Here is a 26,116-nt window from a genome sequence, read left to right as displayed (position 1 = left end):
CTTGTAAATTTTATACTATAAAATGTATTATGAAGACAGAATGTAGTAATGTTGGTCATTATAATATCTTATATTGGTAAAATGTTTTATGATTCCAGAATACTTTGTACTCATTCTTTTTACAAATATTTACTGAGCATTTATTCTGGCACCTAGATTAAAAGGAACAAAAAAGACATAACCTCTTCTATCATAAGGGCTACATAACATAAGAGGAAAGTGGTGAATAGAAAGGAACAAAAATAAGATAATTAGAAATTTCCTCAAGTCTATGAAAGAGAAAAATAGAACATTAAAATATAATAAATAGGAGGAGCATATTAGATACGTCATTCAAGAATGTTACTACTAAAGAAGAGATATTAAGTTGAAATTAAATGATGAAAAACAGTCAGCCCTATGGAAAATAGAAGAAGAAAAAATATCAGGAAGAGAGTACAGCATGTACAAAAGCCACAACACAGGCAAGACCTGTATGTAGGAAGAAATTAGAAATCTATTATGGCTGGCTAAGACAAATGAGAAGGATATTAGAAAGCAATGAGGTTTTAAAAGTAAAATAATTATAAAGTAATGAGGTTTTAAATATTCGAGTATTATAAACAAAATTTTTTAAACTGTGAGTCATGATCTACAATTTAAATTTGTCATAACAGCATTAAAAAAAAGAAAGATATTAGATAGGGTCAGAGCATAGTATACCTAGTAAGGATAGGAATTATTTTGAGAAACTTTGTTTCTATCATTTACATATATGGTTTGTGTGTGTGCATACTTGTATGTGCATGTGTGTATTTACCTGAGTATAACATGAACATCTAACTTCCTCAATGTGGATGGTAGTTTAAAAAGCTTGGAGCACATTGTATGGACTCTGGCAAGAGGTTTGGATTTTGTTTTAAGCTGGGATAGAAGTAAGGAGAATGGGTAAGGGAGATAAGGTAAGGTTCGAGTCAGAGAAACAACCCTAACAAAAGCCTCAGGCCAGAGAGATCATGGGAAATCAGGGGAAAGGAAGTGGCAAACAGGGTACAATCCTGCAGATGGGTCATGTGAGATGACTCTGGACCACGTTCATTATATGAAATGATAGGAAGTAATCTTATTGGCAAGTGTTTCCATGTAGGGATAGCATGTAGACTAGACTAAGGAAATAAGTAAGTGAAGGAAGACAGAATAATTTTTAAAATATATTTGAGAGGACACGAGGGAACTAGGAGAACTGAGGAACTATGGAGAATTGTTTCTAGAGATGGGGGATATATTTTTCACTTAATTTCCACTAAGTGAATCACACAGGTTAGGAATTGCTAGCCCTCTTTTAGAGCTATAAAGAGAAGCTAGTGGTAGCAATGATGGACAGTGTTTGGAATGGGTGCAGTGGTGTGGAGTACTTACTGGACTATTGTGATGTGGCTTTGTCTATGGTCTGGCTGCTAATGTTGCCTGTACCTGTCTTTTTTTCAGCCTAATTCCCCAGACTTACTGGAAATTCCCTGAATCACAAATATCTTTCAATATTTTTTTGTTTTTCTTATAAACCCAGAGTTGGTTTCTGCTGCTTGAAACCAAGAACCCTGCCTTAAACCGTTTCCCATTGTGAAGTTTTTATGTGAGTCACCAAAGCCCTATATAGCAGTAGCAACATTATTCAACACACAGCATTCATGTGATACAGAAGCTCTGGCTGGTCAGCATGAACTACTTATTTGAGTTTCTAAATAGACCTTCTCTTGAGTGCTCCAAGTCAGACTAAAGGCAGAAGATACACCAAAGAGAGATGTGCCATTTTGTGAAAACAGTAATTCAGAAAGGAATTCAAGTAATCTGACAAACTTTTATTATTACCTCAGAATAAAAAATAATCACTTAAATATAAAGTAATAAATACTACTCAACAAGACTAAAAATACTTGCCTTGGTTTAAATTCAGGAGACATAATTATTTCTGCTAATTTCAATGGCTATTAACAATAAATATATACAGTGAAATATTATTCAGCCATTCACACCAACATGGATGCAACTTAAGGGCAATGTGCTAAGTGAAATAAGTCAGACAGAGAAAAACAAGTACTGTAGAATTTCATATGTTGTATACAAAAAAATCAAACTTGTAGAAACAGAGAGTAGAATGGTAGTTTCCAGGGACTGGGGGTATATGACTCATGGGGGGATGATGACAAAGGGTACAGACTTTCAATTACAAGATGAATACTTCTAGGGATCTAATGTATAGCATAGTAACTATAGTTAATACTACTATACCGTGTACTTGGGGGTCGGGGGAGAAAAAGACAACTGATCAACCCTATACATGTGCACAAGCCCAAAAGAGTTTTGTACTGAAAAGATAAAAACAAAGTAAATAAAAAAAGAAAAAGCGATGTTAATACTGTGGTTAGCAGCATCTCAATTCGGTTCCATTCATTTTCCCCTATGTATTTTAAACTATAGAGTAGCCTGTTCCTGTCTCACCTGCCACTAAATGCTCTTCTTTATTTAACTCATTCAACAAATGTAAATTGAGGACTTATGTACAACTGTTCCAGGTATTAGAGAGAGAATGGAGAGCAAACAAATAAGGTACCTGCCTACCTGAATCTTACATTCTAGTGGGGAAAGACAAGTATTAGCTAAGCTAAAAATAGGTAGCCATAAGAATAACAGACAGTCCTGTTGTGGAAGAAATGTGGTTTCTGTTAGAGAATGGTAGGGAAACATACACAAAGTCTAAACCACAGAAAAATTATTTGGTCAATAATATGACTAAGGAGGACCCACACAGGTAGAAAATGGAAGAATATAGCCAGAAAAAACACACCGCAAAACCCAACACAAAAAGAGACAGTGATTCAAGTATAGAGTAGCTGGGTAGTTGACTGTTAGATATTTAAAACATTTAATCTATAAGAATGTCTATTATATTTAACAACTGAGGTCACCAATGACCCTTATAAGAGCAATTTCACTGTAATGTGAAGAAAGCCAGCTTGGAAGAGGCTGAAGAATATGCGGTCAACCCTGAGAGGTTTTACTATTAAGAGGGATACAGGAACCAGGCCTTCATTAACAAGATGGATATATTTTCCAGTGGGACTTAAAAAAATGGAGGCAGCTAAAGCATGTGTGTATGTTGTTGAGGCCGAACATAGTACTAACCCAGGCAAATAGGCAGTATGTCCAGTACCCAAAGTCAGGCACACCATTGAACTAAAAGCAGCCTGGGGCCTCAGAGCATTCCCTGGGAGGCAACTCTGTCAGTCTGACTGTTTCTGATGGCTAGACTAGGATTTGTTGGTAATGTCCTCTAGAACCTTCTGTCATTATAAAGCTCGGCCTTCATGAATCAGAATTTATAAAGCTGAAGGACTATACTCATATCCTAAAAGACTTTCATCTCTGTGAGGCACAATATCGTGATTCCCAACTTTTTCAAATATAAGTCTTCTCACTTTAGCTTTCAAATCTTTGTTCAAACAGAATATTTTTAATCCTCATCTGAGAGTATGTTTATTTATTTTAGAGAGAAGGGAACATGGCGGGGGGTGGGAAGGGAAGAGAAAGAGAAATATCGATGTGAAAGAGAACATCAATTGGTTGCCTTCTATATGTGCTCCGATAGGTAATTGAAAGCACAACCTAGATATGCACTTTGACTGGAAATCGAACCCACAACCTTCTGGTATATGGGATGAAACTCCAACCAACCAAGCTACACCAGCCAGGGCTCAAAGCAGAAAATTTAACACGTTTTGCTTTTTCAGTAAGTATTATAAAAGTACACTAAAAGTGAATATACCTTTTTAGACAATACAAGGCCTGGTTAATTAAGTAATGCTTTTAACTATTAATCCCCATTTTTTAGATTGGGAATTCTGGTGCAAATGTTATTTTCATGAGGTTATACTGTAGTCAATGGGGGAAATGATACTTGAACATGGGTCTCTAAAGTTCATTCATGAAAACTGTTAACATACCTTGATTCCAAACCTAAAAAAGCGTATGTGGATTTCTTTAATTTCCTCCTTTCTTAAAAAAGAAAAAAAAATAGAAGAGGGGAGAGGAAAGGAGGGAAAATTTGAGTATCTAAACTCTTCCAAGTGTTATCATGCATAACTATTCTGGATGCCAAGGTATAGGATAAAAAAATGTCACAGAACAAATTGCCCTTAATGTGCATCATTTAATTTACTAATAGAAAATAATAAAAAGGTAATACAGACAGGGCAGTCAAAGAATAATCTTTTCTCTTAAAAGCTATTTAACTAAATATCTGACATTGAAAAATAGTTACATATGATGGAGTTTTCCACATATTTTATGAATATAAAAAGAACATTTTATATTCACAAAATAAATTTAATTATAAAAGTATAAGATGGAGTTTTAAAAACCATGAAAATAGATTCATGTGAATAACAAAAAGCTTAGTCTTAAAAAGTCACATTCAATTATCTACAATAAGGTATACAATAGTACAACAGATAAAATTTACTATTTTTTTTCTAACTAATCAACCCTTCTCCCTTAACAACCTAAATAATTCAAGACCAAAAGACTACCACCTGCAGCTCACTGAAAAGAACCATGCACTCAGGGTCAGAAAATAGGAACTCTATACGCTAACTAGCCAGGCAAATTAGTTTACCTCTCCTGACCTCAGTTTACTCATCTGTAAAGTAGAATAATTGAAATAAATGATCTCCCTGACCTTACTAACTGTGATATTCTAAGAAGTCATATTTGAAAGTGTTCCATTTTGAGAGAAATGGGCATTGCTATGGGATTCATGAAATAGGTCCTTTCTAATTAATTATAGACGGACCTTGGTACTTTTTCCACAAAGGGGCAGTTCTTTTTCCAGCAACTTCCTAAGTAACCAGCCATATACTTCCTAAAATCCACATGACAAACCAGATTCTACACCAATTTTAATGTGTACATTAGTAGAAGCAAAAAGGAAGAAAACATCCCTTCCATATCAATTTCAGAAATTTCATATAACCATTTCTTCCTAGCAGAAAGCATTTTAATAAAAAGAAAGCAAAATGTAAGATGGCTGTAGAGTAGCTGGAAGCTGCCTGCACTTGCTCCCAGCCATGAACCAGATTTACAGCTAAACTACAGAGCAATCGACTTGAAAAACCAACTGAAGTGTAGCTGATATGAAATATTATATCCAAGGAGCATTGAAGAAGGCACATAGAGACTGGTAAGAGGAACAGACACGCAGAAAGGGAATGCCCCCTTCAAGGTACAGCAGGCTGAGAGGCAGGAGGGATATTCTATCTCAGCTGCAAAGCTCCCGCCCCCCCCCTCCCCCGCCCCCTGTGAATACAGGGTCTCAACCCCACACAGATATCCCCAACCCAGAACAACAGAAGAGCCAGGAAGAAGAGCCAGTGTAGCATGGAACAGAGGGAGTCAGGAGGGTTCTGTCCACCTGGAAGACTCGGACCACACCCTCCCATTGAAGGAGTGCTCCCATTGTTAGCAGGAGGCTCGGTGGAGGGGAGCATAGGAGAAACCTGGGGGATATCTGTAATACTGTTAATAATAAAAAAATAATAAATTTAAGAAAAGCAAAATTTAACCCTCAAATCTTAAAACTATTGCACTAAAAGACAAAAAACAAAACAAAACAAAAAACAACTTGAAGAGTATCTCTTTTAAGGTTCCTTATTAAATATTTTTAACCTTTTGCACTCGGATGTCGAGTGTGACTTGACACGGTTAGCATCAGTAGCAGCTCTTTTTATACTCTTTGAATGTATCAATAATTTGAAATATAAAAAAATCCAAATAAATAAGTTTGTATGAAAAGAAACTCCAGTTTTTTATTCTACTGCCACGCTTTGTAAAATCTGGGGTATTTAAAAAATTAAATCCCGAGTAGAATAAAGGAATCGAGAAAAAAGCAAGCAAGTGCAAAGGGTTAAAGTATACAGAAAAAACATAGATGATTTTTTAAAAAATGTACTAACTACATGATTTTCAACTAACAACTATTTTAAAAACATGAGTCCAGTATGCATACTTATGGATTTTGAATAAATCTATTCAATGTCAATATATTAATATTGTAACACTACCCAAAGTATGTCATGCGATGTTATTATACATAGAGGCCCAGTGCATGAAATTCGTGCACGGGGGGAGCGTGGGTGTCCCTCTGCCCAGCCTGCACCCTCTTCAATCTGGGACCCCTCGAGGGATGTTCGACTGCCAGTTTAGGCCTGATCCTGGTGGGATCGGGCCTAAACTGGCAGTCGAACATCCCCCTCACAATCCAGGACTGCTGGCTCCCAACCGCTTGCCTGCCTGCCTGATCACCCCCTAACCACTCCCCTGCCAGCCTGATTGATGCCTAACTGATCCCCTGCCAGCCTGATTGCCCTTAACTGCCCTCCACTGCCGGCCTGGTCACCCCTAACTGCCCTTCCCTGCTGGCCTGGTCCCTCCCAACTGGCCTCCCCTGCCAGCCCAGTCAACCCCAACTGCCCTCTCATGCTGGCCCGGTCCTCCCCCAACTGCCCTCCCCTGCAGGCCTGGTCCCCCCCAACTGCCCTCCCCTGCAGGCCTGGTCCCACCCCACTTCCCTCCCCTGTAGGCCTGGTCCCCCCAACTGCCCTCCCCTGCAAGCCTGGTCCCCTCCAACTGCCTCCCCCCCCCCGCAGGCCTGGTCCCCCACAACTGCCCTTGCCTGCTGGCCTGATTGCCCACAACTGCCCTCCCCTGCCGGCCATCTTGTGGCAGCCATCTTGTGTCCACATGGGGGTGGCCATCTTGTGTGTTGGAGTGATGATCAATTTTTGCATATTACTCTTATTAGATAGGATTATTCAAATAAAAGAGTTCTGTGGTTCAGATTTTAAAATACTGCAATTCTTTCCCATAGGACTACTCAGAGCCTTTAAAAGACGAATAATAGGAATTTAGAGACCTCAAAAAAAGGGCCTTCATGCAGTATTTCCCTGCTTTTGTAACCATAAATGGACTAATGTTTTATGAAATACAGTTTGATAAATTCTGTACTAGGGTTGATGATAAATCTATAAACAGGAAAACATGAGATGGCTTTCTATGGGTCAAGTCTTATTATAACAAATACCCATACAATGAACACTAGAGCATTTTAAAACATTTGGTAATTTTGAAACAGAGATAAGCTTCAAAGAGTGTTTGATATAAGGAAAGAATCTAAAATAAAAAAAAAAATTAAAATATTTCTTAAGTTGGTCCTGATATACTATGATTTATTTCTACTTTAGCATGATGGAGGAGTGCAGGAAGTATGAGTCAAAAAGGAATGGGGGAAAGACGAAAATCATTTAAAAAATTGATTTCTTAGCTACAACAAGAAATTTCAACTCAATTGGACTCTCTACATGTTATGAAATATTTCTCAGCAGGTTTAATTATAGTATTCTAAATGATTAGAGATTATAAATTACAGACTATGTAGAAATGGACAAGACAGAAAATATAGACAGCCTTTGAGAAAAATCCTCTTGGGAAAACAATTGTAAGAAAATATACAAATGATGTAGCCTGGGTTACTACAGAGGCAATGATAAAATAAACAGGAGTGAAAGCGAATTAAGTTACCTTCCCCTTGAGTAAAGAGTTATTCTACTCCAACTCCCAGCACGTCTCAATTGTTCAATTTAAATATATGCTCCCTCACTAACTCACACAGTGAAGCCTGTCATGCTGGCAAATAAATGTCCATATTCACAGTGAAAACCAGGTAAGCACTTTAGTATCATCAAGTTATAATGATTGTACATTTTCATAAGTGATGACACATCTCTGTGAGGGCAATCATCACTTCGAGTGAGACCCGTGCATTATGGCTACTCGGCATGAGGATGCTGGTGACAGGAGCGTAAGTGGACCAGCACTGACTAAGCACGCACAGGCTGTAGGCCATGGACTGAATGCTTGAAAGTTCATGATAAAGATTGGCATCCCCATTTTCTGGAAGTATCATCAGCAAAAAGCATTTATTATCACACAGAAGGAGAAATTTGTGCCCCAAGTCAGGGACCAGACACTAACTGGCTATTAATTCAGTGTGGTGGAAGAACATGGAATAATCTTTCCTAACACACATGGAAGTATACCAAATAAAAAGAGGGAATATAAAGAACCTAAAATGAATATTAGAAACAAAAATTGTACATAGTAAAACGTCAGCACTACAAAATGAAAAAAGAAATTGGAATGGCTTTTGTTGAAAAAAACTTTTACTATATTTGAGAAAAACATTCATAGTCCTCTAGCTACTAAAATTTTTACTACAACTCATGGCAACACAGTATTTCTTTAGTAAATATGAAAATGATGCTGCAGAATCTTAATAAAAAATTATACCTGTTAGAAAGAAAAGTTTTCTAAAGATGTATCCTTCTTTCTCTTGACCAAGGGTACACATTTATGGCATGACTGGCTGCAGTTGAGATACAATCTGAGCCCATACAGACCAGATCAAAGCTAACTGGACTCCATGGAAAATGAACTCATAATCTAGACCTCATCAGTCATGATCTAACCAACTGAGCTAATGAGCCATATAAAATACATGTTGGCATGAGATATTTACTTTGAATCATTTCTGTGCTTAAATAGGCCATATAATTTTAGTCAACTTTAGAGATGCTGTTTTCCCAAGGTTTTGTGAATAAATTGACTCACTGATCACACATTTACCTATTATATAGAAGGTCAGTGGTGGGGTAGTTTAAAAATACACAGGGCAATATGCAGAATTTAGAGTCTATATAGGAGAGAAAAATGTATTAGGAAATAACTACAGTACATAATTTAACAGCAATAACTAATGTTTATTGAGTGTTCACTATTTCTCAGATATTACACCAAGCACTTTTGATAAGCTAACTATATCCATCTCATAGAGGAAAAAAAGTGAAGCAGGTTGTATTAACTTTCACAAAGTCACACTCTAGTAATCTCTCACCCTGCCTTGGAATAATGATAAATGTCTGTGATAGATATTATAGAGCTAACTCTCTCAACACTCATTCCAACTACCCTTTTCCCTTGCCACCTTCTAGCATATGGACATGAAAGCTACAACTCTTATTCCCAGGTTGCTGGCTGCTAACGATTACGAGGTGATACAGTTATGGCCAATGAAATGAAAGCAAAGGAAGCTAGGAGTTTCTGGGAAAGCCTCTTTCTCTCCCCACAACCCCTTTCTCTCTCTCTCTCTCCTCCTCTCTATGTCTCCATATATATATAATGTGATATATGATATTACGTGATATTATATGTAATATATACATACTCTAGACAGAAGAGAGAAGGTGAAAAAAGAGGTTTTCTTTTTATAAAGCAAACATTATCTTTATTTAATAAACTCGAATATTTAAAATACAAGTCAAATATCTACATTAATAAGAGTCCTCAGTTGTCAGCAGTGCTTTAGAGGCTGATTTTTCTAAGGACCAGACAGGAGGGCCTGTATGTATAATAACAGCAAAAGATCTCAGAGTGTGTGCACACAGAGAAGGGAGGCAGTTGGGTCCTGAGCAAATGACACTACACAGTGCTCTTGTCTCATGGCCAAAGACAATGCTTTTTTATATCAGATGTTTTCTGTATTTGAATATCAAATAGTTTATTTATACAAAATAGTAATTTAAAAAAACTTACTCCTAGTAGTTTAGTGTTGTAGAAATTAGATAATCATATTTCAAATATATGTTTTCCTCATAAAAAAAAGCATTGAAAAATTCCTGGAAACATTCCCTTTTGAACTATGCAAGAGACAACTGAAGGTCCGGGTGAGACCATGTGTCCCTGGATCCGGGTGAGGCCTCGTGCACCTAGGCCCGGGTGAGCCCAAGTGGCCCTGGGTCTGGGAGAGGCCAAGCATCCCTGGGTCCGGGTGAGACCATGTGTCCCTGGATCCGGGTGAGGCCGCGTGCACCTAGGCCCGGGTGAGCCCAAGTGGCCCTGGGTCTGGGAGAGGCCAAGCGTCCCTGGGTCCGGGTGCGACCATGTGTCCCTGGATCCGGATGAGGCCTCGTGCACCTAGGCCCGGGTGAGCCCAAGTGGCCCTGGGTCTGGGAGAGGCCAAGCGTCCCTGGGTCCGGGTGCGACCATGTGTCCCTGGATCCGGGTGAGGCCTCGTGCACCTAGGCCCGGGTGAGCCCAAGTGGCCCTGGGTCTGGGAGAGGCCAAGCATCCCTGGGTCCGGGTGAGACCATGTGTCCCTGGATCCGGGTGAGGCCGCGTGCACCTAGGCCCGGGTGAGCCCAAGTGGCCCTGGGTCTGGGAGAGGCCAAGCGTCCCTGGGTCCGGGTGCGACCATGTGTCCCTGGATCCGGATGAGGCCTCGTGCACCTAGGCCCGGGTGAGCCCAAGTGGCCCTGGGTCTGGGAGAGGCCAAGCGTCCCTGGGTCCGGGTGAGACCATGTGTCCCTGGATCCGGGTGAGGCCTCGTACACCTAGGCCCGGGTGAGCCCAAGTGGCCCTGGGTCTGGGAGAGGCCAAGCGTCCCTGGGTCCGGGTGCGACCATGTGTCCCTGGATCCGGATGAGGCCTCGTGCACCTAGGCCTGGGTGAGGCCACGTGCCCCTGGGTCTGGGAGAGGCCAAGCGTCCCTGGGTACGGGTGAAGCCAGATCCTGGGTCCGGGTGAGGCTGTGCGCCCCTGGATCCATCCGGGTGAGGCTGGGTCCCAGGCCCGGGTGAGACTACGCGCCCCTTGGGTAGGGGTGAGGCCACGTGCCCCTTAGTCCGGGTGACGCCGTGCCCCTGGGTTCGGCCGAGACCAAACCAGAGGGAGTCGGACCTCCATTACCACCATTTGTCCACCATCCAGAGCTGAGGGGTCAGTGCTGACATGTACACATAAGGAACTACTGGACATTGAAATTGGGTCTCAAAAGAACTGTTGGTCCAGGGGGAAGCTCGCTACAGATTGATTCATTTGCCTGTCAGCATAACTATTATTGCTCGTCTCACATTCAGTTCTTATTAGTATATATCTAGTGACATATGATCTCGCTCATCTAGGGGAAATGATGAACAACATAGACTGAGGAACAAGAACAGAACCAGAAGCAAGGAGGCATCGATCGGACTATCGGGCCTCAGAGGGAGGATAGGGGAGGGTAGGGGGAGGGTGGGGGGAGGGGGAGAGTTCAACCAAAGGACCTGTATGCATGCATATAAGCCTATCCAACGGTTAAGTTCAACAGGGGATTGGGGCATGCGTGGGGAGAGGGGTGGGATGGGAATGGGGGGATGAGGACAAATATGTGACACCTTAATCAATAAAGAAATTTAAAAAAAAATAAAATAAAAAAAAAATAAAAAAGCGGAAGAGGGCTTGAATAGACACTTCTCCAAAGAGGACATACAGAAGGCCAACAGGCATATGAAAAGATGCTTAAATTACTAATTGTAAGAGAAATACAAATTAAAACCATAATGAGGTATCAGCTCACATCTGTCAGAATGGCTATCATTAATAAATCTACAAATGATAAGTGCTGGTGAGAATACGGAGAAAAGGGAACCCTCGTGCACTGTTGATACAGTTGATGTTTGTTAAGAGGATAGATCCCGTGATAAGTGTTATCACAATAAAAAAAAATTTTAAGAAAGTAAAAAAAAAAAAAAAAAAAAAAAAAAGAATTTCCACATATATTTCATTATATTTGGATTTTGTGTACCATATGTACATGCAGTCCAATTATTCATATACTGTATATATAATCTCTTACCTAATAATAGACAAACATGTAAATTGACCGTACCTCCACTACGCCATCAGCCAATCAGGAGTGATATGCAAATTAACCCAACAAAGATGGCAGTTAATTTGCAAACACAGGTGCTTAGTGACGGGGGCAGGTGGGACGCAGGTGTTCTGCCCCACCCCCGGTCTCTCAGGACCTCTAGGCAGCGTGGGAAGGCGGGGCTGGCACGGAAAGAGGTGGCTCCAGGGCCTGAGCGGAAAGGGGCTGGGCCGGAGTGGAAAGGCAGTGCGGGCAGACAGGGAAAGGAAAGCCCATTCTAGCACGAATCTTTGTGCATCAGGCTTCTAGTATATATATAAAAGCCTAAGCGACCGGCCAACTAGCTGACCAGTAGCTATGACATGCACTGACTACCAGGAGGCAGATGCTCAACACAGGAGCGGAAACCACAGGCATGAAAACATGGAACAGACTGATTAATCTCAAGAGGGAAGGGTGGGGGGGAGGGTGGAAAGAGATTAACCAAAGATCTTACATGCATACTAGAGGCCTGGTGCATGGATTCGTGCACCAGTGGGGTCCCTTGGCATGGCCTGCACTCTTTTGCAATGCAGGACCCCTCAGGGGATGTTGGAGAGCCAGTTTTGGCCCTACCGCCGCAGGCCCGATCCAGACAGGAGGGAGCCCAATCCCTACAGGCCAGACCCAGACAGGCGGGAGCCGATCCTGTGCATTGAGCGTCTGTTCCCTGGTGGTCGTGCGTGTCATAGCGACCGGTCAACCAGTCGTTAGGTTGCTTAGGCTTTTATATATATAGATAATAAAAAATCCAGTTCTACATTGTGCAAATACCTAACACTATATGGTGCGAATATAAAATAAGCCTTATTGGAGAAAATCTTACAGGCTGACATATAGCAGAGGGAGCATAACTGGAGTGGATACACCATGGAAATTGCTCCAGTAGAAGATCTCTGGCCTCAAGCAGGAGAATTAAAAAGACTCCCACATAAACTTACATTGCTCCATTGGTATAGACAGTATCGCTTCCTTCCACATACTGCACCTGAGCTGGGTAGACATGCTGTACCTGTTGCACAGTCTGTACCTGCTGTACCTGAAAAACAAATATTATGACCTTGGTGAGTGATAGGAAAAAAATGCACTGCATTAGATTTCCTAAAAGATTTTTCTAGGTTGGTGATCAATGTGAGAATGGCTTAAGATGTGATCCTTAAGATCCTTCAAAGATAAGTGCATGTTGGTTGGGCCCAGATCAACTTCAGCAATGAGGCTGAAAAAATTCTATAACATTCCTGTAGGTATGTATATACACACTTCAAATGTTTAGGGTGAAAATTCTGAAAGCTTCTCACTATTTTGAAAATTTAAGAATTCTCTTCCCCTGGGTTGTTAAAGCTAAATTTATTTTTTAATTAAAAAATTCATGATGGAAAATTTCAAACACTTAAATGTAGAATAAATATTATAATAAAACTCATTTATTCATCATCTAAGATAAATAATTGTCACAGGACCTCATCTTTCAACCTCTCAGAGGATTATTTAAAAGCAACTGCAGAGACTATCTCATTTCACTAGTAAATATTTCATTTTGTTTCTAAGAGAAAAGACCTATTTTTAACATGAACACAATATTAATATCACATATAAATATTAGCCATTCCTTAAAACCACCTAAAATCCAGTCATGGTTCAAATTTCTATGATTATTCCAATGTCTTCTTATTGTTGGTTTGTTCAAATTAGGACCCAAACAAAGTCTACATATTACATTTGTATCTTTCCCATCTTTCTCTTTTAATATATAATAATAATCTATGATAATAAAAGCATAATATGCTAATTAGACAGGATGTCCTTCCAGATGACCTTCTGGACAAGGCCGAGGCTGCAAGGGAAGCCCGGGTCCTGAGTGCCTGCTGGCGGCCGGAGGGAAGCCTGGGTCCTGGGTGCCAGAGGGAAGCCAGTGCCGGCAGCCAGGAGAAGGAAGGCCTACTCTTGCACGAATTTCATGCATCGGGCCTCTAATCTCTAATATTTTCCCATCCTTTTTATTTCTTGATTGTTACTTTTTGAAGAGACTGGATCATTGTGTAGCATTTCTGGAATTCTAGATTTGGCTGATAGCATCCCTGAGATGAATTTTAAATAGTTCATGTGTCCACAGCATGTAATATAATTGGGTAGATCATGGGCCTTGAACAGGTTCAAATTTGAAAAGCTGTGCACTTCCCATGGCATCATATCAGCTGTCATGTAACAACCAGTTGTCTCTCTTTCTATAATCTCTACCTAATAAAAGAGTAACATGCTAATTTACTGTACCTTCATGATGCCCACCAGCCAATCAGGAGTATGTAAATTAACCCAACAAAGATGGCGGGTTAATTTGCATACGCAGGTGCCGAGCTTGGAAAGGCAGAAAGGCAGCTTCGGGCCAGAGCAGAAAGGCTGTTCCAGCCAGAGTGAAGGCAGTGCTGGCAGCCAGGGGAAGGAAGGCCCATTCTTGCACGAATCTTTGTACATGGGGCCTCTAGTCCTATATAATAAAAGGCTAATATGCAAATTGAGCAACCAGTGGAACAACCAATAGCTATAAAGTGCACTGACCACCAGAGGATAGACGCTCAATGCAGGAGCTGCCCCCTGGTGATCAATGCACTCCCAGGGGGAGCGTCACTCAGCCAGAAGCCGGGCTCCCAGCTGGCAAGCACAGCAGCGGTGGCAGGAGCCACTCCCGCCTCTGTGGCAGTGCTAAGGATCCCTCGGGGGTCCCGGACTGCAAGAGGCCACAGGCTGGGCTGAGGGACCCTACCCCCAGTGCACAAATGTCATGCACCAGGCCTCTAGTGTTACATATAATCAGTGGGATCAGGTGTTGTCAGTTGAATGCATGTATCCATGTTTTACCTGAGGATATTAGTAGCCAATGATGATCATTTTCTAACCATAGTATTTCAATTAATAATGGTTGCAAGTTTAGTCTAATTCTGCTATACATTTTCATTTATTAGTAGACTTCTATAATGAAATATCTCTCAACAATAATTTGGTGACTTTGAAATAGGGTTGTACGGGAAGAATAAGGTAAATACATGATTCTTTTCTTGAGCCAGTATGAAGAATGATGACTTTATCCCCTAGCTCCCTCCTAGTGTAGTTTTGCAATGGATTTTTTAGTTTGCTTTGTATCCTTAAGATTCTTGGCTTTTGAAAATATTTGATGCTTTTCAATCATAGCAGTTGTTCTTCTAAAACTGTCCCATCTTTGACAAATGGCAGTCCCTTCAAATAGAATCCTGTTTCTTCTGACATGACCACAGTAATCTTTAATTCTCCTGCTTTCTGCCATAAGATTGTTCCAGGTTTATCTCTTACATTTGCTGTCCTAGATCTTGAATCAACCATTTTTTCAAAGAGCCTGGCTCCTATTAGCAAGGAGAAATATAAGTATAAAAACTGTTTAGGAAAGCAATTTATAAATAGGCATACTGTTTGACCACTCTGTGATTTTCTCTACAAAAATACCTAACATCCAAGGAGGCACTGTTCAATATTATTAAAGAACTAGAGGCCTGGTGCATGAAGTTCATGCATGGGGGGGAAGGTGGGGGGTGTTCCCCTCAGCCTAGCCTGCACCCACTCCAATCTGGGACCCCTTGGGGGATGTCTGACTGCCGGTTTAGGCCCTGGGATGTCTGACTGTCGGACATGCCCCTCACAATTTGGGACTGCTGGCTCCTAACTGCTCACCTGCCTGCCTGCCTAATTGCTCCTAACTGCCCCCTCTGCCAGTCTGATCACCCCTAACTGCACCCCCGCTGGCCTGGTCGTCACCAACTGTGCCCCCCTGGTCGCCCCACACTAACCCCCTGCCAGCTTGGTAGCCTCCAACTGCCCCCCTGCCGGCCTGGTCACCCCCAACTGCCCCTCTGCTGGCCTTATTGCCCCCAACTGCACTCCCCACTGGCCTGGTCACCCCAACTGCCCCCACTGCTGGCCTGGTTGCCCCTCACGGACCACCCCTGCCGGCCTGGTCGCCCCCAGCTGGCCTGGTCTCCCCTCACTCCCCCCCTCCCCGCCGGTCTGGTCGCCCCACGCAGCCTGCTGTTCTGTCATTTGGTTGCACCTCACTGTCCCCCCTGCCAGCCTGGTCCTCCCACGCAGCCTGCTGTTCAGCTGTTTGGTCGTCCATCACTAATCTCCCTGCTGTCCTGGTCACCCCATGCAGCCTGCTGTTCAGTTGTTTGGTTGTCCCTCACTAACAACCCTGCTGGCCTTGTTGCCCCACGCAGGCTGCTGTTTGGTTGTTGCTGTGAGGGCGTTCTGACCAATTTGCATATTACCTTTTTATTAGTATAGATACAGTCTATAAGAGCAAAAAGTTATAAGAAGAAACATTAATGACTATTAAAAGTGGAGTAATTAAATAAATTATAGAAAAACTATTCTATAGAATATATGGCTGATGTTAAAAGAATAAAGAAAGATTAATATATACTTTAACAGCAAGACTTCTAATACATTATCAAGTAAAAAAGTGTCTCCAAACAATACTTAGTGTGATTTGATTTAATGTTTAAAATATGCATATACTGCATATATGTGCATATAACTGTATATTTATATATATACTAGATGCCTGTTGCATGATGATTCGTGCAATAGGCCTTCCTTCACCTGGCTGCCGGCACCGGTTTTCCTCCGGCACCCGGGACCCAGGCCTTCGCTCTGGCCGCCACCTTCCACCTTCACTCGCTGACTCCGGCTGGAGTCTGCAGGCTTCTCGCTGACTCTGGCCGGAGTCTGCAGGCTTCGCTCCAGCTGGAGCACCGATCATATAGCTCCCTCTGCACCCCACCCTCCCATTCCTAGCAGGAGTCCTACCCTGCCCAGCCACTCCACGCCTGGAGCAGCTGGGGGCAGGGCCACCGCCATCTTTGTCCTGCTATTTTGCATATTCCCTCCTGATTGGCTGGTGGGTATCATGGAGGCACGGTCAATTTACATATTTCTCTTTTATTAGTGTAGAAAAGCCTAAGCAACCGTTAGGATGAATGGCTGGTTGCTATGACATGCACTGACCACCAGGGGCCAGACGCTCAACACAGGAGCTGCCCCCAACCCACAGGCCCTGATTGCTGATGGGGCCTGCTGGCCAACTTCTTGGTCTCTCCCCCCTGGCCGGTAGGCCCCAATCAGCTGATTGGGGCTGGGCCAGTGGGCTGGGATGGGGAGCCAGAGGTGGGTGGTGGTGGATGCAGCCCATTTCCCAGGGGTCTGAGGGCCGGCCCCCCCTCAGGGCTGGTGGCCAACCTCCCGAGTCCCTTCCCCGATCCCTCTCCTGGCTGGCAGGCCCCAATTGGCCCGCCACCCACCCACCACAGTGGCGGTTGGCCCTTCCCTGGCCAGCAGGCCCCGATAGCCTGATCGGGGTCTGCTGGCCAACATCCCAGTCTCTCCCCCCGGCTGGCAGGTCCCAATTGCCTCTAGTATCCAATAAAATGATGTGGGGATAATTGGACAGATACATGCAAAAAAATTAAACTAGACCACCAACTTACACCATAGTAAGAATAAACTCAAAATGGATAAAAAACTTAAATGTAAGTCAAGAAACCATAAAAATCCTAGAAGAAAAAACAGGAGGCAAAATATGAGAAATCTCACATAGCAGAATTTTCACTGATACAATGCCTAGGGCAAGAGAAACAAAGAAAAAACAAACAAATGGGACTACATCAAAATAAAAGCTTCTGCATAGCAAAAGAAACCAGCATCAAAATGAAAAGTGAACCCACTGTAGAGGAGAACATATTTGCCAATAATACATCTGATAAGGGGTTAATTTCCAAAATCTATAAAGTACTCATACAACTCAATAAAAGGAACACAAACAACCCAATTAAAAAATGGACAGAGAACCTGAATAGACACTTCTCCAAAGAAGACATACACATGGCCAAGGGACATATGCAAAAATGCTCAAATCACTAATTATCAGAGAGGTGTAAATTAAAAAGTGAGGTACCACTTCACACCTGCCAGAATGGCTACCATCAATAAATCAACAAATAGCAAAAGTACTGGCGAGGATGTGGAAAAGGTACCCTAGTGCACTGCTGGTGGTAATGCAGATTGGGAAATTTATAGTTTTAAATATTTTTATTAGGGGAAAAAACAATGCAAGAAATCTAAAGTTTCAACTTTAAGAAGCTAAAAAATGAAGGAAAAATTAAACCTAAATTAGGAAAGAGGAAATGAAGAGCAAAAGAACCACTGAAACAGACATCTAAAAAACAATAGAAAAATCAATACAATGATAAACATTAAGGAAGACTTAGGAGTAAAAAAGACACAATTTTGAATACCAAGGATAAAAAGTGAAACACATCCTAAAGACAAAAAAAAAAAAAAGTACAATAAAGACAAATTAATGCCAATAAATTCAACTATATGGATTAAATGAATAAAATCCTTAAAGGCTACAAATTACCAAAGAAAAGGGAAAAACAATATATACTGAAATTGAATACCTTCTTACAGAGGAAACAAACTCCAGATTATTGGTGACTTCTATCAAACATTTCAGGAAGTAAAAATAAAAAGCCAACCTAAAATAAATGTTTTACCAAGAAAAGAATAAGGGAACATATTCCACTATTTTAGTGAGCCTAGCCTTTACCATGAGACCAAAACCAGAAAGACATTACAAGAAAAGACAACTACAGAATAATTTCTCTCCTGAACAAAAACACAAATATCATCACCAAAACACAGTCCTCCCGGTGTACTAGAGGGCACCTGATTCCAGGACCCCAGCAGTTACCCAAACCAAAGGATGCTGGAGTCCCTTATATAAAATGGAATAGAACAATGCATACAATCGGCCCTCTACCTCAGAGTGTTCCCAAACATGGATGGAAAATACTGTTTTTTATCTGTTCTTGGTTGAATTCATGGCTGTAAAAACCAAGGATACAAAATGACGACTGCATATTTATTGAAAAAAATTCACATATAAGTGGACATGTGTAGTTCAAACCCGTGCTTTTCAAGGGTTAACTGTACATCTATCTCAGCAATACATTTATTGAACAATACATCATAATCAGGTGGGGTGTAGCCAAGATTGCAATGTCATGCTTAATATTTAAAAATCCATCAATGTAGTCCACCAAATTTATACTAAGAAAAATGATGTAATTATCTCAACAGATGCTATAAGAGCATCTGACAAAATTCAAATCCATCTTATATAATAAAAGCCTAATAAGCAAATTGTTCAACAAGGAGTTTGACCGCTAGTTATGATGTGCACTGACCACCAGGGGGCAGTGCAGAACAGCGCCAGGCCAAGGCATGTGTCAGCGGGGATCTGAACACCCCGCCGACTGCCCCGCAGATGGCAACCAGTGGCTGGGATGGGGAACTGGGGGTGGGTGGCAGCAACCAACCTTCCGAAGTGCCCGGGCAGGGGGCTGTGACCTCTTACCAGCTATCTGGAGGCGGGGGTGATGGGGACAGAAGTGCGGTGAGAATGCTGGTGTCTGCCAAACTTGCTCTTACTCCCCTTACTCCCCTCTCCTGGGACGCCAGGACTCATGCGCTGGGGAAGCCCCCCATGCTCAGTTGCCGGGCCCCCGCGAGGAACCCACCCTCCACCTGCGTGGCCTCTTCTAGGTGAGCTGGGCCACGGTCGCCAGGATTGCAAGGGCTGGTCGGGCTCCCTGTGGGTTCACGCAGGAGCCGGTCTGTGAGGCCAGACGGGAGAGAGCGTTCTGCCTGTCCGGCTCCCTTGCAGTGCCGCTGGGTGGACCAGAGGCCCACACTGTGCCCCCACCCATGGCATCCGGCTGCGCTCACTGCATCTCTGCATGGGGACTTGGGCGCCATGACTCAGGCAGAGGGGGGCGCATGGGGGCCTGCCCTTCCACACCAGATGCTTGCGCTTTGATTGCCGGCCAGGCCTAGAGATCACACCTGTGCAAGAATTTCGTGCACCGGGCCTCTAGTTCATGATAAAAACAAAACAACAAACTCTCAGTAAGCTAAGGCAGAAGGAAACCCTCAATCAGACAAAAGGCATCTATGAGAAACACAAATATCATACAAATTAAATGGTGGGAGTCAGAACTTTAGCACTTAAACAATATTCATTCTGTTTAAATTCTTTAGTGCTTTCCTATCACACAAGATGAAAAAATAATTCAGACCAGAATACAAAAATCTTATTAATGCCTTCTAAACCTTGATGGGTGTTTTTAAACACAGCTTCTCTGCTCCTTTATAATTATACATTAAAATTTTGCACATTATTGCTACCTTCTTATAGCTCATGTTTTTTTCCTACATAAACTATCTCACCTAACAACAGAAAGCCACCATTTTCCTTCCAGGCCTCATTAAAAATGTTCTCTAAAAAAACCTTCAGTAACTTATTTTATCCCATAAGAGACTGACTATTCCTTTCTGTTTGCTCTCTTAGGACTCATTAATACAGGTGGTAGCACATGGCTTACGTTCTCAATTGGTAGTACTTTATGTAGCCAATATGATGAGGTGGCAAAATCAGTTAATTTGGAAGTAGAACTGATTTTAAGTACTTTTGTTGATACTTGCTGTCTGTATATAGCAGTGATGGTGAACCTATGACACGCGTGTCAGCACTGACACGCATAGCCATTTCTGATGATACACGGCCGCTGAGGTGGCTGCATGCCGAGGATGAGACATTTGCTGCTCCTGAGGATGAAACATTTGAGAAATAATGTTTTTTCCTCAAAGTGACACACTACCTGAGTTATGCTCAGTTTTTTGGCGAAGTTTGACACACCAAGCTCAAAAGATTGCCCATCCCTGGTATATAGGGATAGCTGGTTTATTTCTTTACATTTTAATTGCCTTGTGTGTAAAATAGAAAATATATCTACTTTATCACAAGGAATTTTTGTGAGGATACAAAACTAAAATATAGATACAAACAAAGCATGGTATAGGCATATATGATAATTATAATATGTTTTGTAAGTTAGTGAAATTATTAAATACTTCAAAACTAAGAGTCTTGCCTTCTACATCTGTGTAAATTCCACCTTTACATCTCACTTGGGTTTAGGCATAAATATGCACAATATATGTTCACCAAAGTTTCCTTCAAATCATGAAATTCTATAATTAAATCATAAATGAAACTTGGAAAGTGTCAAGAATCTTGGAAAACAAGTCTTGGATAGATGCTGGCTAACTCATCTTGGATGGCAATATATAAATATGTCCCTTGATAACTGACATTTTATAGCACAATGTAAAAATAGGGCATAATTCTTTGCATTATCTACCAAGTTAAAGAACTGAAAAAGCAAGTGAAAGACACACTAAATAGTGAAAATAGTGAATCACAGCATATTCTGGAGGATACAATTTTCATTATTATTCAAGGTGTGTGTGTTTTTTTTACCAACCACTAGAAACTGGGCTGAAGATGCCCTTGAAACAATTCAGTGATGATAAGATACGGAACTGCACATAGTGCTTGAAGTTTGAGAAGATATTCCTTCAAGGATACATAGTGGAGGAAGTTAAAAAAGAGATGTGAAAAAGACAGAGATAGAAGAATATAAAAGAAGAAAAATTACCTTATGTATATGCCTCATTTCATCAATGAGAAGTTAAGATCCTTGGAAAGTTTTAAGTTGAGGATTTGCTATTTTACTTCCTTTCTTTCTTCCTTACCTTCTCCCTCCCTCCCTTCCATTCTGTCTTCCCCCTTCCCCCCTCCCTCCCTTCCTTCCTTTTTGGACAGCAGGGCTCTATTATCAATAAAAGTGACTTGGAGAGCCACAGAAATGCTGCCTTCTATCTTAAATTGAAGTCAGATCCGGAAGAGATAGGTGTCTATAGAACCAGTCTATGGAGATTTACAAACCCAGTCACAGGATGGAAAATGAGAATGAATGGCAGAATTCTAGCCTACCTGTACTCCTGAAGCAAGTTCACACATAGAGAAGCAACATTTATTTGGTTGCTATACTCCCAAAAGCCCAAAACAGTGTAAACACACTGTAAATAATTAATAATTACTCAATAATTAAATAATGCCCTGTACCTAGCAAAAGACATGCCTACTGAATCTCTGTAAAATTTATCAATATATTCTTAATGTGGATAAATGTATTAGTCTTTCAAAAAAATAATGAAGCCACCATGGAATGCTTATTATTCCAAAGTGAACTGATAAAACTTTTAATGCCATTTAATGTATCATTAAAAACCAAAGGTGAAATTAAAAAAATTTTTTGCATATTTTCTTGCCTAAAATAAATTGTGATTCAAATTTGTTCAAATATTATTTGATACTGTTCTTATGTTAAACATTAATTTCTGTTCGAATATTTACTAAATTATAATTTATTGTAACTTTATTTTTATTATATTTGCCAAACTTTAGTGCAGGAACTATTCAAGTCCGCATTGCTAAAAAAAAAGAAAAAAAGGAGAAACTAGCATTCTGTAGACATTTCATTATCATTCCCAGGGACTATATTTTCCATCCATCTTTGTGGAATTTATAAACTGTCACACCTACCAAGCCCTCTGGGGAGAGGAAAAAAATAAGTAAATAAACCCTACAGGAAATTAATTCTCTTAATCTCATTGTCTTTCCCCAAATAAATTTTAGATGTGTTTCCAAAGAGAATACACAAATATCTTTCACCACTTTTGAATTTTAATAAACATGAAAGTGATGAAAATATGAACTAAAAAGAGATGGACAAAGATGGAATTAGCAGAATTAATGGACAATTTCTATAATTAACTGTCCTATGAATCAAAATAACTTTTGGCTAATTTCTAAAAGGTTACCTAGTATACCAGAATGTTAGAGCAATGAAGTCTAACCATAATAACCTTCTGTACCAGAAATTTATCCATTCTCTGTCAACTGAAGGGAAAAAAATTATCCCCAAAATACAAATATATGCAATAATATATTTACATTCAGAGACACAAGATGAATTAAACAATTTAACACTTTCTTACATATGTAAATGAAAGTACCTTTTATTGCTATTCAAATGTAGTATTATAAATACTTTTGCTTATTTTTATATATTTTTATAAGTATCCTATATAATAAAAACCTAATATGCTAAGTGTCCAGTTGTCCATTCAACCAATCAATGCATAATATGCAAATGATATGCTAAGGCCACTCAACTGCTCGCTATGATGTGCACTGACCACCAGGGGGCACACCAGTCACTTTGATGTGCACTGACCACCAGGGGGCAGACACTCTGGTAGGTTAGCTTGCTGCTGGGGTCCGGGTGATCGGGACTGAGCAAGATGGGCTGGACATGCACTGGAGCCCTCCCACGGTCTCTCCTCAGCTAACCAACCTCCTGCGTCCCTCCTGGGCCCTGATCTTGTACCGGTGGGGTCCCTTGTTCTGGCCTGTGCCCTCTCGCAATCTGGGACCCCTCGGGGGATGTTGGAGAGCTGGTTTCTGCCCGATCCCACAGACCAGGCCGAGGGACCCCACTGGTGCATGAATTCATGCACCGGGCCTCTAGTTATTTATAAAATAAGTGAATACCAAAATAATTTACATACCACAGGAAACTGTGCTAGCTCAATAGGATCAATTAGTATATTCTGAGGAAAATTTATGCAGTATGTTGTTTTGGATGTGCTTCAAGAAAAATAAAATGAATCACATTTCAAAACAAATCCCTTTCAATAATAAATGAAACCATTTATAATTGTTAAGCTCATTAGTCAGCCAAGAACAACACTAGTCTCTTTGTAAAACTGTCTTTATTATGTCAAGCTCTTCATTGCCTTTCTCATATAAGAGCATTCCTTTACACATTTGGTTGGTACCAAACATTTCAAATCTTAGTACTAAGAATTGTCAAAAATTGCTTCAAGATTGCTTTAAGAGATCTACAAGAGAGCTCTTAGCAGATTAAAAAGATGGGATATTAGAATATCTTCTAACATGGGAAATATTAGAGGCTGCTATGTGGTTGACCAAAAGTGAAGCAGGAGAGGGATCACATTGAAACAGCTATTAATAAAAGGCCAGCAGGGACATAAAACATCCAGAGAAACAACTCATTCAATATTTCTGAACCAGTAAAACTGTAGGGAATTGAAGGGATTGAAGAAAGATAAATAAAAAAGATGAGAAAGCACAGGGTGGGTATGACAGAAGGGAAGATGCAAGACAAGAAAAAACATAAAGGGAAAACTGATTTCCTCCACAGGCATGGGTTATGGAAATAGTAACCGTAAACCTAAAATGATGATTTTCAGTCTTGGTTAAAAGTTAAAATGGGGTATATGTCACAATGCTATTTAATAAATCTTGCCAAGTAGGAATCCTACAAAAATTTTGAACACTCAAAGCAATTTGAAAACAAGGGTATTTACACTTGGCGATTACAAAATTACATTGAACAAAGCGCATGGTTAAGTAAAGGATGGATTGGGAAGAAAACGTTAAATTCTCTCCCATTGGGCTGGCTTACTGGGAAAGAACAAGAAGTTTCCCTCTATTTTTAACATTAATTTACAGAGTTCTTCCTAGGAAACTCAATAACTACAAAATTCCTGTTTAACCCTATAGGAATGGTAGTCATTCCACTTGAAAGAATGAGATGAAAGTGAACTGTTGGGAAACAGAGTATTGTTCATTTAAACGACAGACTTCGGTTTATGTAAAAAATGGAATTTGTTCGATTGCATTGTGAATTCACCCCTGGCCCAGTGTTAGTTGATTCTCTTACTTATAAACTATGCAGCTGCTTCTGTTTTTCAGAAACAGGTTTTTGGATATGCTTTTCTCATAGTAGACTGTAAGTAAACGAATGAGGCTTCTAGCACATTCAAATCAAATAAACATCACAAAGCCTGACTCCTCAACAGGTCTAGAGTTAAACATGACACTCAAACTTTATAGGAATTATGATTGCTATGGGCAACTAAAAGTTGTTAGGAAAATGTAACAATTATTGCTACACTTGGACTTCAAGTAGAATCATAGGAAGGCTGATATAGGTCCTGCTCACTCTCTGCACTTCTGACCATATGAAAACCAGGAAATCAATTGGGAGTGAATTTGTTCAATAAATCATCCTTTAGTGCCTATCTATCCCAAAATATCTGACTAGCATCAAATAGTGGAAGCTACTTGAAAGAGGGAAAGCATGCTTCCGAAGGCAAGAGGGGAAGTGTTTCTGGGAGCAGGGATGTAACTCAGAACATATTTAGTTTAGAATGATTTCTCAATGACAAGTTCGATGGATATTACAAAAAATATATAAACCTATGTATGTAAGTCAAAAGAAACAAAGTAACAACTACCTCCTACAAGTGAAGAACATTTTTAAAATCATGATTAATAACGTCCTAAACATTATTTCCCTTGGGGTCCAGGAGGACTGACCGATACTAAGATTCTACTAAGCTAAGTAATACTTTCTGGAAGGAATTTACTAAATCACACTCTGGTGAGCAGGAAAAGCAAATGAGCTAGGTATACCAACCTTACTGCATATACTATAAATCATACTCTTAATAAAGACATAAATTCTCACTAAAAGGCTTTCTACTTTAGAGAGCTTTACATTTCATACATGAATTAAAATTAGTTACTTGCACCAACTTATTAGTCACCTAAATTGCTAAAATACATGGGAGGCGCTCATATTACTATCATAGCAAGGGCCAAGTTAATTTAAGCAAACTGTTGGTGTATCACCTACTTTTTAGCAATATCATACTTTATTTATTCCAATATTTTAATAATAAGTGACATATAAATACAGTTTCAAAAGATTCAAACAATGAAGAAATAATCATAATAAAATGTGATTGCTTCCTGCTTTATATTCACACCCACTTCTTGCTATTCCCCTTCTAGGAGATAATGACTAACCACAGGATGACATGCATTCCTCCAATCCCCTACCAAGAAATTCACCTTTATGTGTATATAGTAGGTATGTTTCTGTACTAACCAGGAGAGTTAACAGTAACTGCAACAACATACACTTCCAAATCTCAGTACTTTAACTCTCTATGAAGCTACCTACCTAACAGGGATGTAGGGGGCCTTGTTCCACATGGTCACTTAGAGACCCTGGTTAACAAAGGCTCTACAATTTCCTAATTGTATCATGATTGATGTAGCCTTGTAGGAGCTGAGAGATTGTAGAGGTGGCACAATAGCTCCAAAAAGCCTTGACTCACAAATAATACATGTCACTTTTGCTCACAATCTACTACTCAAAATATGCCACAAGGCCCAATCTAAATATAGAAAATACACAGGTGAACATTTTATGA

The 26,116-nt window shown here is 40.6% G+C and overlaps 1 protein-coding gene across 6 annotated transcripts in view; it reads right to left on the bottom strand.

The window, feature by feature from the left end:
* Positions 1–26,116, bottom strand: part of RFX3 (regulatory factor X3) — a 282,845-nt gene that overhangs the window by 93,370 nt on the left and 163,359 nt on the right. For all 6 annotated transcript variants that reach the window (XM_054727240.1, XM_054727239.1, XM_028150529.2 and 3 more), the window contains one exon: positions 12,757–12,854. In XM_054727240.1, coding sequence (XP_054583215.1) covers positions 12,757–12,854 — 98 coding nt within the window. The remainder of the gene's footprint in view (positions 1–12,756; positions 12,855–26,116) is intronic.

Source organism: Eptesicus fuscus, chromosome 15 (genome assembly GCF_027574615.1).
Source record: "Eptesicus fuscus isolate TK198812 chromosome 15, DD_ASM_mEF_20220401, whole genome shotgun sequence".
Classification (NCBI taxonomy): domain Eukaryota; kingdom Metazoa; phylum Chordata; class Mammalia; order Chiroptera; family Vespertilionidae; genus Eptesicus; species Eptesicus fuscus.
The sequence above is the reverse complement of the archived record's forward strand: the minus strand, read 5'-3'. Positions and strand labels throughout refer to the sequence as shown.